The sequence below is a fragment of the Leptosomus discolor genome, chromosome 2, assembly GCF_034619465.1.
Source record: "Leptosomus discolor isolate bLepDis1 chromosome 2, bLepDis1.hap2, whole genome shotgun sequence".
Classification (NCBI taxonomy): domain Eukaryota; kingdom Metazoa; phylum Chordata; class Aves; order Leptosomiformes; family Leptosomidae; genus Leptosomus; species Leptosomus discolor.
Window position 1 is genome coordinate 104,212,575 of NC_141392.1, and position 13,480 is coordinate 104,226,054.

General features: G+C 38.1%; 1 protein-coding gene across 1 annotated transcript in view; it reads right to left on the minus strand.

Annotated features, from left to right (window-relative positions):
- Window positions 1-6,730: 6,730 nt before the first annotated feature.
- Window positions 6,731-13,480, minus strand: part of MYOM2 (myomesin 2) — a 72,471-nt gene continuing 65,721 nt past the window's right edge. Inside the window, exons 33-37 of the mRNA XM_086460469.1 lie at window positions 12,579-12,742; window positions 12,212-12,248; window positions 12,062-12,084; window positions 11,134-11,189; window positions 6,731-7,075 (exon numbers count right to left, since the gene is read on the minus strand). Of these exons, the coding sequence (XP_086316595.1) occupies window positions 6,731-7,075; window positions 11,134-11,189; window positions 12,062-12,084; window positions 12,212-12,248; window positions 12,579-12,742 (625 nt within the window). The remainder of the gene's footprint in view (window positions 7,076-11,133; window positions 11,190-12,061; window positions 12,085-12,211; window positions 12,249-12,578; window positions 12,743-13,480) is intronic.

The following is a 13,480-nucleotide window of genomic DNA, read 5'->3' on the forward strand; positions in this document are numbered from 1 at the left end:
ACTAACAGGACACTGAGCCTTGATGCTATCACATACACTTTTCATATGACTACTGGTGCTTGGACACTTTAGTTACAACCTCTGCTAATAAATTAATGAGTGCTAAGGCATCAGCACTGAACTTAATTAGCTAGTGCTTTTATTTGTTCAGACTGACCTTAGCAAAGTTTTGGTGCAGGTCAGCTCACACACTCCTAAACACCTCCTGATTTGAAGTTAGGGTGGGTAAGAACTGTCTCCAGTGGGCAGTTCAGATGACATTACACTTTGCAGTGGATGCTAGAAGAGGTTGATGTGATGTGTACATGGTGTTGGCCTAAGGACTAGATAACCAAGCCTAGCATTGTTTTATTTACTGATACAGATTCTGCCATCAAAGCAGTATTGAAAGAAAGCCATTTGAATGACAGAGGAACACAGATTGTACCAAGAAACCACAAAGTCTAGAGAGTAACAGAGCTGAACAGAAAGATAACTGGGAACAAGTTAGAGACAACCTGAAGAAAAAAGCAGACAACTTCAAGCCCAGGAGCAGGAGGATTCAGAGCATTGGTCAGTCACTGAGCTGCCTTGGGCACACTAGAAGAAGTCTGACATAAAAGAACCACAGAATTGTGCTTCTCCAGCCAGAGGATGTGCCTAGCCAGCGCCATAAAGAAACTGCACAAGGTATATCTTATGGATTTGGCAAAAGGGCACTAATTGACCATGAAAGACTTATGGAATCTGTTGATTGAGAAGCTGCAGCAGAGTGATTGCACTGAGAGGAGTAAAGGCAGAAACAAGTCCCGTACTAACAGCAGCATCACAGCCAATTAAAAACTGGGATGACAACTTACATGTTTAAAAGAATAGAAGGCCTAAGACAATGTCTTGTTAAAGGCCAAACCACAAGAGCCAACTAAGAGTTGGGACCAAGTGGTTGCTAGAAGGCAGCAAATGCTTGCACAGAGATTTCGGAATAACACGAGTGTCAGAGAAGGCAGCGAAGACTTCAAAATACAAGAGTTCAGTAAAGTAAACTAGTCTGTAAAAACATAGAAAAAAATTCTAGCTATTATGAAGCACATCTGTAAATACATTTTTCAACTAAAAGCTAGTTAAATGAGAGAAACATGGTGCAGAATTTATCACACCTGAGTTCAAACATCAACCATGTAGATGTTTCCCATCCAACCTGGTTATACTAAGCTCCCTTTATTGTCAGTGGAAAGGATAGACATGATTCATCTCACTTATTTGAGACACCTGCTTTAGAATAACATGGCTTGTGCCCTACTAGTACTTGTTTCTCTCCATTTTCTAAGAAGGGAGTTTCAGTGATTAGCTCAGATGCAGACATCTGCATGTGGCCTCGTAACTCCCAGCCAGGGAGTCGTCTTGTGTTTTACCTCCCATTAAGCACCATGCAGGAGGTTGATTGCCATTTTCATATATGGAAGGCATTTTTTCCCAGACAGCAAAAGCGGCACACGACTATGTGGGGTTCTTTTTCACATACTATCTTGCAATCAAGAGGGCTGGCTTTGGGGTTGATTTACAATTGTTGTATTGGCTTTTAGTGCACTTCTTCATTCAAAATGGTCCAGTGGAGGTCACTAAGTCAGCAGACTAAAATTTTTATCATCATTTTTACCATCATTTAAAATCATAAAGAGCTATACTAGCTCTGTCTTTAACAGAAGTTGTAGCTCTTTCCATCTGCCTCCCTTCTACATGCTGTGTGCACTAACGTCACTGGATAATGGCTCCCCGCCGAGACCCTCGCCAGTGTGGAGGGCAAATTCCCTCTTTGGGGTCACTGATGCCCAGTGAAATCTGCATGGGACAACCCTGCTGGATAGTTTAGGATGCCATGCAAAGGGCTTTAGCTCCAGCTATTAACTGTATTACTTCTAACTGAAGTAGAGTGTCTAAGACTTTTTTCCTATCAGAATCTTAGCTGTACAATATTGATGTAATAGAGAAGCAACAATAACAGAAAACGAAGTTGCATTAACTTAAAAAATGAGACAAGTTTATTACAAGTTAAGAGTCCTTTAATGCACCCACACAAAGTTCAATATTCAAATGTTCATAAAGGAAATGATGTGAGGTTGTGTGCTATTTTTAAAATATAACAATATGATAAACCTTGAGCTAATACCCAAGGACAAAGCTGTTACTGAATTACTGCACATTCCAATGAGGAATTAAATATTAATATAGAAGGCTACTGGTAGTTCCTTACAGGTCTTGACATCACTGAATCTTGCAGTCGCAGTGTGGAGAGCCAGACCCTGCACTGTTTGCTCCTAGACCTCCCGTTAATTTCAAATGGAATCATCCCTCTGTAAAGACTGAACAAAAATTGTAGAGCATGGGCCTTGCAGTTAGAAACAGTGTTTTGGAAACCTATGGAAGCTGCTGAGTGTGAGACATTTGCCTTTAGAGCTCAAATTCAAATCACCCTTCATAAATACAGTCGATATGCTGGGGTTTTCATATCCTAAGGAGAAACTTGATGTAATATGAGTCTTGCAATATTTTACAAGGCATGCTTAACCTCTTAATGTGTGTCATGCAAAGATTAAGAGGCAGCGTTATTGCTTGCAAAATCACCTGCTATTTCCGGGAAACAGTCATTTGCTGGACCTGTCCTTGTCACTGGCATAAGTATAATGCTTTTAATAATCTCCCATTCCCTAAGTGATATGTTTGCATCAAAATGATGGATATGCTGTAGCTGGCAGAATTTTTTAAGATCTGCTCATTTCTATCTTGTTCTTTTGGTGCCATCTAGAGGTTTTATTCCTAGTTCTACAAAACAGAAAATAAAGTGCTTTATTGTATTTCAAAAGTTTCCTTTAAAAACTGTGCATTAACATCACTTGGAGTGCTATTATCACTGAACTTCTGTCTCCATACAAAGGCAGATTAATGAAGTGTGCACAAGTGTTTGAGCTCTGGGATGCAAATGAACCTTACAGGCTGAGGAAAGATTTGCACTAGAGGCCAATACTGCCATAAAAAAAAGAAAAAAATCTTTTCTTCATGAAAAGCACCTGTAAAGTGTCCTTAGGAGAAATTTTCATAGAACTTGTTTTCAGGAAAATAAACAGTAACATATCAAAGCTGATTTAAAGTAAGCAGGTACTTGGAGAAAAGGTAGCCTTACTAGCCCTGTAGCAGAATGCCAACATGACAGACACAGCCGCGACTTTGGCCCATCAGCACAACTGGCTGACATCTTATCTGCCTCCCGTGACAAGTCGACGATGTTCCATTTCACGCTAGCACTTCCTAGAAAAAGGCAACATGAAACTCAGACAACACAAAACTCACCAGTGTGACAGAAAATCATTCTAAGAGGAACATTTCTTTTTAAAAGTAACAGAAATAGATAACTCACTGTAATGGGCCCCTGGATTTGTAAAAATAACAGACTAGATTCACATTCAGTATAAATGAGTCAATCTCCCTCGACCTCAGTGTGGGCAGACTCATTTGGCATCAGACCTTCTCCAGCAAATCTTACTTTCTTCTCTTCCACCTTCAAAATATTTATTAATTAATCTGATGCTGACACCAAGCCTGTGAAGGATGTGTGCAAACGCTAATATGCCTCATCATGTATTCCATCTGACTTGACTACCAGATCATCCTATTTGTCCCTCTAATATCCATCCAATTGTATTGCCCTTCCAGGCAACTAGATGCACGTTCACTCTGAAAAGATACTCCTTTTTAAACAGAGTCAACCCACTTCATTTACTAGCACTGATAACAAGATTTTTACATGTGTGCGAAAGAATCAAATGTACACTGAACACTAAGAAATGTGAAACGGTTTATATAGGAAGTCCTCAGCCTTTTGAATACAATGTTTCTGTGAATGATAATTTCTATACTTCAGCAGAGGATTAACTGTCATAATAAATTATTTCTGTTTGCCTGGAAGGAAAGAAGTGAAGCTTGCTTAACTAAGAAGGCCAGCTAAAGGTACAACCGAGATGAGACTAACCTTGTCTCCTGTGCCCAAGGATACCTCTGAAAAGCTGCCATAACATGCAATAATTTGATAGTGTCAGCTAAAATTAACCTGTGTACTGTAGAAGGAGATAAGAATAATATTAAATTCTTGCTGATACTCACTTTGTATGCTACAGAGACTGGCTCTGATGTTTTGTGAGCCTGCCATAATAAGATTTTGAAAACCTTAAAGGCCTTTAATAAGAAACTAGAGTAGAACAGAAAATCTGAGTTACTTTATTGAGAAATTGTGATGACAGATTCATTATATATTTTATTATTCATATATTTTCCTATTTTGATAGATATTTGGAGGATAAATCTTTGCTTTGCTTTGTGTCTTAAAATTTCCTAATTAAACTGTCTCAAGGCAATATCACGTTCTTGAGTCCTTAACCCTCTCGGACATTCTCATTCAATGACCAGACAAAGAATATGGTTCTATAGCCACAATAATTTTTCACCCAAAAGAAGTATTTTTCACACCATACAATGTAATTCCTGGCTGTTTATACTGCGCTTAAATATAAACTCAACTGTTCATCAGCTTTAAGTACACAAGTCTTTCAAAAAGCTGTTTATTTAAAATCAAAGCATCTTTTAACAAAGTGTAATTAAAGACTATTTCCTTCCCAGAGCTGGCCTGTTGTTTTCTATCATGACCACTCACAGACATCAATGAGTGGCAAAGAAGGCTTGTAGTCTTTCTTACCTGAGGAATTTGAAAGTACAATGAATCCATCCTCCTCATTATCTGTTCAAACCATCAGGTTCTTAAATATTCCACAGCACCACACCCTCTATCCCTCCTTCAATATCGAAAACTAAGATAAAGTACAAAAAAGGTTAAAAAAATCCAACATTTTACATGCTCATGCAAGAGGTAAGATGCCTCTAGGTCTAGTCTCTTTTTAAGTCTGTTTACCTAGTCAGACAAAGTAAAAAAGGATAAACAGAAGCAGCACTTCCAAATCCAGGGAAGACTGGGGATTAGTGATCAGAGATACAGGTTCAAATCCCCATGGATGGAGAGAAGGGGGAAGGGGAATGCTGCTCTTCTGTCTCCCATATGAGTGCTCCAACCTACTGCATCTGACAACTTGTAAATTGCCTTCTCATTTCCTCTGCTTTTCATCTGTCTCAAAAATAAAATAAAATAAAAAAAATTAATCAAATGAAGTATTTGTCTGACAGACAAGAAAAAAAAGGAAGGTTTACATCACTTGGATGAGAAAAAAAAAAAAAAAAGGAAGAAAACCCCTGAGATTAAATTTACTCTGAAACTGTTCATTTTCCTGGTTTTTTTCAATGTGTCTGCTGGGGGTGAAAAAAACAACCACAAAAAACCCCCACAAAACAAAAAAGCCAGAACAATTATTTCTATATTTTCCACACTTAAGCTTGGAGTCTGTCAGAGACTCAGCACCAGCTTTCAGCCATGACCCCAATCACAAGTTATAGTACCAATATTTGTGCCAAACGCTTTCATCCAGTTTCTCCAGTGAAGATTTTGCAGTGCCGTTTCTCCAGGCCACCCCTCATCGAAGCTCCTCTGTCTCCCAACAATGCTCCCTTTTCCTGGCATTTATGCTAGAGACTGGGAGAAGCCACAAGAGAGTAGTGCTGCATTCAGGAGGTTTGTACCACCAGTGTTACTTACCGTTAGAAGAACTCATTACTGCAAGCTGCTTAGCAAATTACAAAGGTTCATTGAGGTAGATAAATGGACTTTTATTGAACAGGGAACGTGATCTGAAAAAGCCAGCACTGCAAACACTCAATCATATATTGTATGACAGATAGGTGAGTAATCTCACTGAAGCCCATTCTATTTGAACATTTCATGATAAGCATATATTGAAATCTTTGCCTAGCAGAACATCACTTCACCCATGGAAGACTTCTGTTGTTCATTTTGGATACAGGAGAATCAAAACCATAATTATCTTAACTGACTGAATTGTATACATGTCTTTTGGTATCAGTTTAAGCTTGCATCTTGACCTGTATTGTAAAGAGTAAAATTAATGTCACAAGTGCTACCTGGTGACTGTGATTAACCATAATGAGCATTCTTTATTGAAAGTCAATAGTCTGCATGCTACCAGCTATGAAATTGTGCAATAAGCAATAATTAAACAATGAAAGATAATAAACAGAACTAGTTAGGTGTGATTTGAAGCAGTGAATAGCAAAGGTGACTTTTAAAGTTTTATTAGCACAAAGCAAGAAAAACAAAATACAGCCGTGTGACCTATGCTCCAATGAGTAAACAGCGAACATTTGTAAAAGTCAACTAAAGATGAAGTCACACTATAAAACAACACTACTAAAATAGAGCTTATCGACTAGACTTACAGGATCAGAGGCTTCAAAGCCAAAGAGATTGTGTGTGGAACAAAACAGGAACCATCTCTGAATATGTATCTAACTGCAGTTCAGTACCTTTGCTGATGGTTTACTGTAGGTTTGTGCAACTTGCTATTGCATATGGGACCTCTGGCAGGCATTTGGCTTTTTATAATTTGCAAGTCCTACCCTGTAACGTATTCAAAATGAGATTGTTGCAGACGTGTACAGCACGATAGCGCATCTACCTTCCTAAAGTAAACTCCTAAAAGCTCAGTTTCACTTTGGACATTACCAAGTAGTTATGCATGGAAATACCTCAGCTACAGCTCATGTATTCTATTTTGTTTGTTCAAGGTAGTGCCAAGCTTTACTTCGCATTGGATTTTGCATTTCCTGCAGGTTTGAGGACTTCTTCTGATGGTGGTATTGGCCTGGGTTTAGCAAGCTGTCCAGGCTTAATTTCAGGCATTTTTTCACCATGTCTGTACACACTTACAGTGACATCCACTGTTTCCCCGCCATACTTGTTCTTGACATGGATGCTATATTTGCCTGAGTCTTCTGAGGTCACTCCCTTGATTGTTAAACTGGCATATTTGCCTTGTTCCAGTGAAAACACATAGTGCTCATTAAGTTCAAAGGCTTTGTCATTCTTGAACCAAACCACTTCGGGGTCAGGATTTCCAAATACAGTACAAGTCAGATTCAGCGTCTGAGGGAGGAAAAAAGAAGTAATTTTTGAGGATCAGTCAGATCTGTTCGACCAGAATAGCCTCAGTGTTGCTTTCAGGCACTTCTTATTCCTAGTTAATTAAAATAAGACGGGTATGTTCTTGAGGTCTGAAAACTAGAGTTCTTAATATTTTTTATTTTCTTTGATTCAGTCTTTCCACCATCTTACCAGTGGCTGTGATGCAGTAATAGCCTCAGGGTAACAGTGTCTGAAGATGGTATGTTGGACTGTCATTGCAGTCCTGCCTGCAGGAGACTCCTGACGACCCATTAGTCTGACATGAGATTCAGGCAATGATAAGTTTAAAAACATCCCTGAAGTTTCCCTGTACACAGCAGGGAGGAGAACTGGGCAAATCTTTTCTGACCAGGGCATCCTGAGGTTATTACTTGAGATGATAAAAAAAAAAACAAACAACAAATCACTTAAAAATAGAGTACATAACATGGATCATTGGACATTGATCCCAGGTGCTGCTGACTAGTAAAATGGAAATATTTCACAAAGAAATAATACAGAAGTGTTGTAAAATTGTTACACGCATGTGTAGCGTATTCAGAGAGTAGCTAAAATGACCTAGTAATCCATTCTGACAGTGCAGGTATTTTCCAAGGACTGAACTGAGATTGAAGAAGCCCATAAAATTTTCAGGGTCATTCTTCCAAATTTGATATAGTTACTGCTGAACCCCATTTTGACCACAATATGTATATGTATGTAAACTTTATATATTTAGGTACAGTGATGACAGAATAAACGAAAGAATCATTTGAAAAGTTGCATTGATTAGTGTGTACTTTGTCCATCTTTGCTTGAAACTCATTCTGCCCAAAATTATGTCCTAGAAAATTAAAAGTCACCTTAAGGATTTCACATATGTGCCATTATATTAGGGCAAAAAAAAGAAAGAAAAAGAAATAATGAACAACCCAAAACTTCCTTATACTACCTCCCCTCAAGATTCTCTTGAGGTTTTGCCAAATCCTGACCCAGAGGAAGCAAAGAAAGTCTGTCTGTGTGCACATGTGAATGTTTCTGTGCAATATTTTTCTTGAATAATGATGACTAAATAGGGGTGATATAACTCTGAGGAAAAAAATAAAATAGGAAGAAATTTTAAGTGATCAGAAGTGCCATATGTTCACAAATAGTAGTATGCAAGACTGGGTACAACCTAGTGACAACCTAAGCTTGTAAGTACTCTTGAAGTGATTTCATGTAGGTTGAAAAGTTAACTAATAGCCTACAGAAACCTCACTATAAAATATTTGAAGGAGTAATGATGCAAACATAAAAATAAATTATTGAGAAATAGAACTAATGTCTAATAGCATGAGTTTAAAAATCACTGTCCTTTCTGTAACTCAGACAATATTTCATGACTATTGACCTCAAAAGTGACCTCATTTAAGAGCAATTAATAATTAATTCATAATAATTCAACCAGTCTTAATAAGTTAATATTAAAAAATTACCAAGAACAGATATATTCTATAGTCATTTTAGATCATTTGGGCCTGTGCCTATTTATTAAATTACAGATGTGACCTAAAATCATCTATATTCTCTTAACAAGTACTAGTAAAACTTTGTCTTGTGTCCATAGATTTGTATAGTTATACTGTTCCATTGCATGAGGAAAAATCTTTTTTTGTATAGTTACTTCTCACACTTGTACTTGCACGACTCTTACATGGTACCTGTTTGACTTTCTTGTGATCCATTTTGTTTCGCCTGATTTCAGGAATCAGAGATTTTCTCTTTACACATTCAGTTATTTCATCCTCACATGACTAGATATCCTTTGAAGCCTTTTACTTCTGGGAACACAGCATGTAGCATTTCCTTAATTTAAGGTTGTAGTTTTTGGGGCATGATCATAACAAGGAAACTGCAGCTAGCCTGTGCATGCCGTCAGGGATGACTTCACCAAGCTGTTTCCTTACAGTGGGGTGCCTCTGTCTACCACAATAAGAAGGCACCTTATGTAAGACAAAGGAAGGAATGGGCTAGGAGGAAAATCCTCTCTCTCTGGTCCAGAATTGAGGAGCTTTCAGCATCCACTTCAAGGACAAGATGTCCCCCCCCGTCTTTCTAAAGAGACTGCTTCTGGATATCCAGAAAATGGCCAAGTACACAGAAAGTTGGAAGAGTTGTGTGCAACCTCTTACTCCAGTGATAAGAAAGACAGTTGCCACGGAGAGCAACACAGCTGTGGTGTCTCAATTTGCAGTTCATACAAAAGATGTAAACAAACTGATCAACATTCTTTTGATAGCCCACAGATGGTAAGAGTCACATTGGCTTATGAGCTGATCTGCTATAGTCAGTAAGAATGAAAGTCCATCTTTTAGAAATCAAAAGCAACTGCTTAAGAAAGTGTATAAAAATACAGAGGATGAATAGTATGATCCTAGTCCCAGTATACTTTCCTGCTTTCCACAGTTTGGTGGCTCTAAAATTAGTTATAAGCACAAGTAGTATCAAGAACACTGTATTTAATGGCCCCTGCTGGACTTCCTTTCATGATATTGCCTATTTTCTTTTTTTGGACCCAAATCTATTTTCGCCTAAGGTACTAAGGCACAAATTAATTATGAGCCACTTGACAAAATACTTCCTTTTGATTCTTTAAAGCCTGTAATGACCATATAATTAGGCATTCCTTAGGTTTTGTACTGTGAGAAGTGTTGGGTAATAATTTCCAGGTACCTCCTTTGCACCATACACAATACTGCAGAATGCTTTTTTTTTTTTTTGTACCCTGTTCTCTATCAGTAATTTTACTTCCCAGACGGAAGACCTAGTTTCTCCCCATAGGGAAGGACAGGGCACCAAGTAGAAGCTTTGTTTCAGGAGAAAGAGACAAGAACTTGCTCTCTGTGTAGGAAGAATAAAAAGAGTTTGTCCTTCCTGGGCTGAAGGCTTGGGTGTCTGGAGTCTGGAACTCCCAGGATGGAGAGACCGAGTTCCAGTAGTTCCTTGCACCTGTAAAGACTAACAGCAACTCAGACTAATAGTCATAGAATCATAGAAACATTTAGGTTGGAAAAGACCTTTAAGATCAAGTCCAACCATTAACCTAACACTGCCAAGTCCAACACATAATCGTGTCCCTAAGCCCCACACCCACACATCTTTTAAATACTTCTAGGGATGGTGACTCAACCACTTCAGCAAGCCACCTGTTCCAGTGCTTGACAACTCTTTCAGTGAAGAAGTTTTTCCTAAATTCCAAGTCTTCTCCTTCTGTCTTAGTATCCAGAGAGGTTGCATGAGATCCCACTCCACCATGACAAAAATCCCAGTGAGGGACACCGGTCAGTCAGAATCATGAAATTTCATCTCCAACGGTCAAGCTGACCTAGGAAGGGACTTTGCGAAGATTTACCAATTTTGACTTTGTATCTGGGCATTTAGTTATTACCAATGTAATATGTGTCTTCACTGGCCTTCAGTCTCCCATAATTATATATTATAATGGGGCTATCTGCCAATATACGGGAAGAGGGGAGAATTTAGCCCCTTGGTCCAGGTAGGTTCTTTACACTCCTTTACTCTTACTAGCCACAACAGTCCATATCTAGCATGCTGAAGAATGGGACCTATTTTATTGTTTCTGGTATACTGGCTCTCAGAGAGTGCCTGCTTCCTCCTGCCTCTTCTTCTACAGGGCAGGAGAGGACTCTCCCCTTGAACTGCTCTGCTCAGTACATAGTGCTGAAAGCCAGCCCAGATTTTAGTATACAGTTAACTCAGAGTCTTTACATAATCAGCACAAGACCAGCTTCTCTTGAGGCTGACCTTGCTTACCTAAGATCTGAATCAGGCTGTGCCTCCTCTGACTGTATAGTCAGCTTACGGTACCTGTGCTCACTCAGAATTTGCATATGTCTCAATTAAATGACTACCATTAGGTGGTTTAAATTAACCTTCTTCTTCTTTCAGCTTCTACAAAATTATCTGCATTCCCTCCTCTTTTACCTTCAGAACAAACCTCTCACCAGTCAGCATGACCTGAGAAAAACTATCCTTACCTTCCCATCCATTATAGTAACGACATCAGGCAAACCACCAATGACTTTACCACGATCTAGGAGATAAAGAAAAATAGGTGCATCATGGGAAGTTTAGATCTCAAAATTACTAATTTCTTAATGATTTTATAACTTGTTGCCTTATTAGTCACAGCTTTTGTTTGGATTTATCTTTTAAAAAAAACGTAGTTCCTGGTTGAATGAACATAAAATAATACATTTTATATATATTTTGCATTATTTCTTTTTAATGGTCCCCTCGGATTTTTTAGCAGAGATTGTGCTATAGCATTCTGAACTGATATACATAACAACCTTGAAGATACCACTGAGCTTGACAGTTAGTGCTTTGGGCACAGAGCAAAGCAAGGGGGATGCTTTTAGCATCTTGGTGGTATCTAAGATCTAGGGAAAATTTGTACTGCCACTCTCTTTGTGGGCAGTAGAATCCTGTCATTACCAGGGGAACTGATATCAAAGTACCACAATTCCTACAGCCCCTAACAGTAACAAGTTTCCCCACTGTCTGTGTCTCAGCCAGCACTGCCCATCAGGCATTAGCAGGTAATTTTTTACTTAATAAGTATTTCCCAATATTCAGCATCATCATCAGCTTTCAGAGTCAACACCTCCTTGTATGACACCCAGAGTCAACACCTCCTGATATGACACCCAGAAGCACACACCTCACAAAACCTCTGCAGACATAAGAAGATGCAAAATGTGTAAATCTTTTAGTGAGTTTCCACTGGAATTAAAAACAAATAAATCCATAAATTACTATTATTATTGCAGTATTATGTGCTAACAAGGGATTTCTGCAGCCACAGAACTCTGAAAGCTATGGCTGCATATCACGATGGATACCTTAAAGAGAACACTAGACTATGTTGCAGAACACCTTTAATAAAATGTAAAATAAACTTACTCTTCTCAGCAAAAGCAGCTGCCCTAAAATTGTTGAGGAAGAGAGGAAAAGAAATACATAGAGTTATTAATGAAATTATTAATAAAATATGTTTTCTGTAAGTAAAAACACTGTTGTTATAGCATTAAAATGGAAAGATGTAGCACTTACTTGAGTCGCTGGAATTCTGCATATGCATCATCAAAAGCTGTAACAAAACAATTGAGAGTTATTGTCCGTGAACACAACTCACTCTTGGGGTTCAGTATAAACACTTAAACACATACCCATGTTAGAGCTCTTTTAAAACTTATACAGGGTTACACAGTAGCAAAATGGGAAACCAAACCTTTGAAACCCAATGCCATTGGTGGTACAAACAGATATAAGACTAAAAAGATCATAACAGTTATGCAACTAAACTTAACTGGTTCTGATGAAAGGCTTTCTGTTTTTACTGTCATTCCTCTAATCATTGCCAGTAAATTCTGTTTAATCCATGAAAAGCCACCCTATAAGTGTGGTCTTATAAATATACCTTGCCCAGACAGATCAAGTGTGCGTTTGTAGGATTCCTTGTCGCCAAAAATTTCAAAGGTGTAGTTCCCCTTATCCTTTTCGGTGGGTTCACATATCTGCAGCCAGGCAACATCCTCTCCACCTCCAATCTTCATCTTTTCACCAGAAGAAATCTTAGATTCCCTGGAAAAAATGAATAGAAATTAATTTGAACATTCTGTTCACGTATATTCTCTATAAGACATCAGCTATAAAAAGTTACAAAGTATAACATGCTATTCCTAAACTACAGATAAGTTACAACTAATGGGAGGAATTTCCTGGAAGATTCTTTTCTTCCTAGTGGGGGTATGAAACACTTTGGAATCATAAGCTTGAGCTTTCATTCCAAAGATTAATCTGTTCACCCTCTTCTCCTTCTCTCCTCATACACAATCATCTGTGTTTACATCTATATGCACATACACGTCTGTATGTGAAAATGGTACATGACTTTCGAGTTCCGTACACTTCACACACACTAACATAGAACATATCAGAGTAGTAAAGTAGAGGCAAATAACTTTTTCAGATGAGGAAAAAGATTAAGTTCAAAAATCGATTAAGAAAACAATAAAAGGTTTGCCTAGAATGTATTATTCTTGCATCAAGTCAAAAAACATGTTTTGTTTTTTTTATGAGCAAGCAAAAAGAAAATTTCCTAACTGCAGATAATTAATAAACAGGTCTTTAAAAAAACAATGGCATTAACCAGAGCATTTTGAATGGTTTAAAGAGAAGTTTCCTCTTTCACTCATTAACTAAAGAAATATTTATTTTCATCCTTCCTCCCCAAGCATCTTCAGCTGGTATTTTTATTAGATGAAGTCTGCATTAGCTTCTCTTTTATCAGTTATTTTATTTGCCTAAATAGGGCTGATT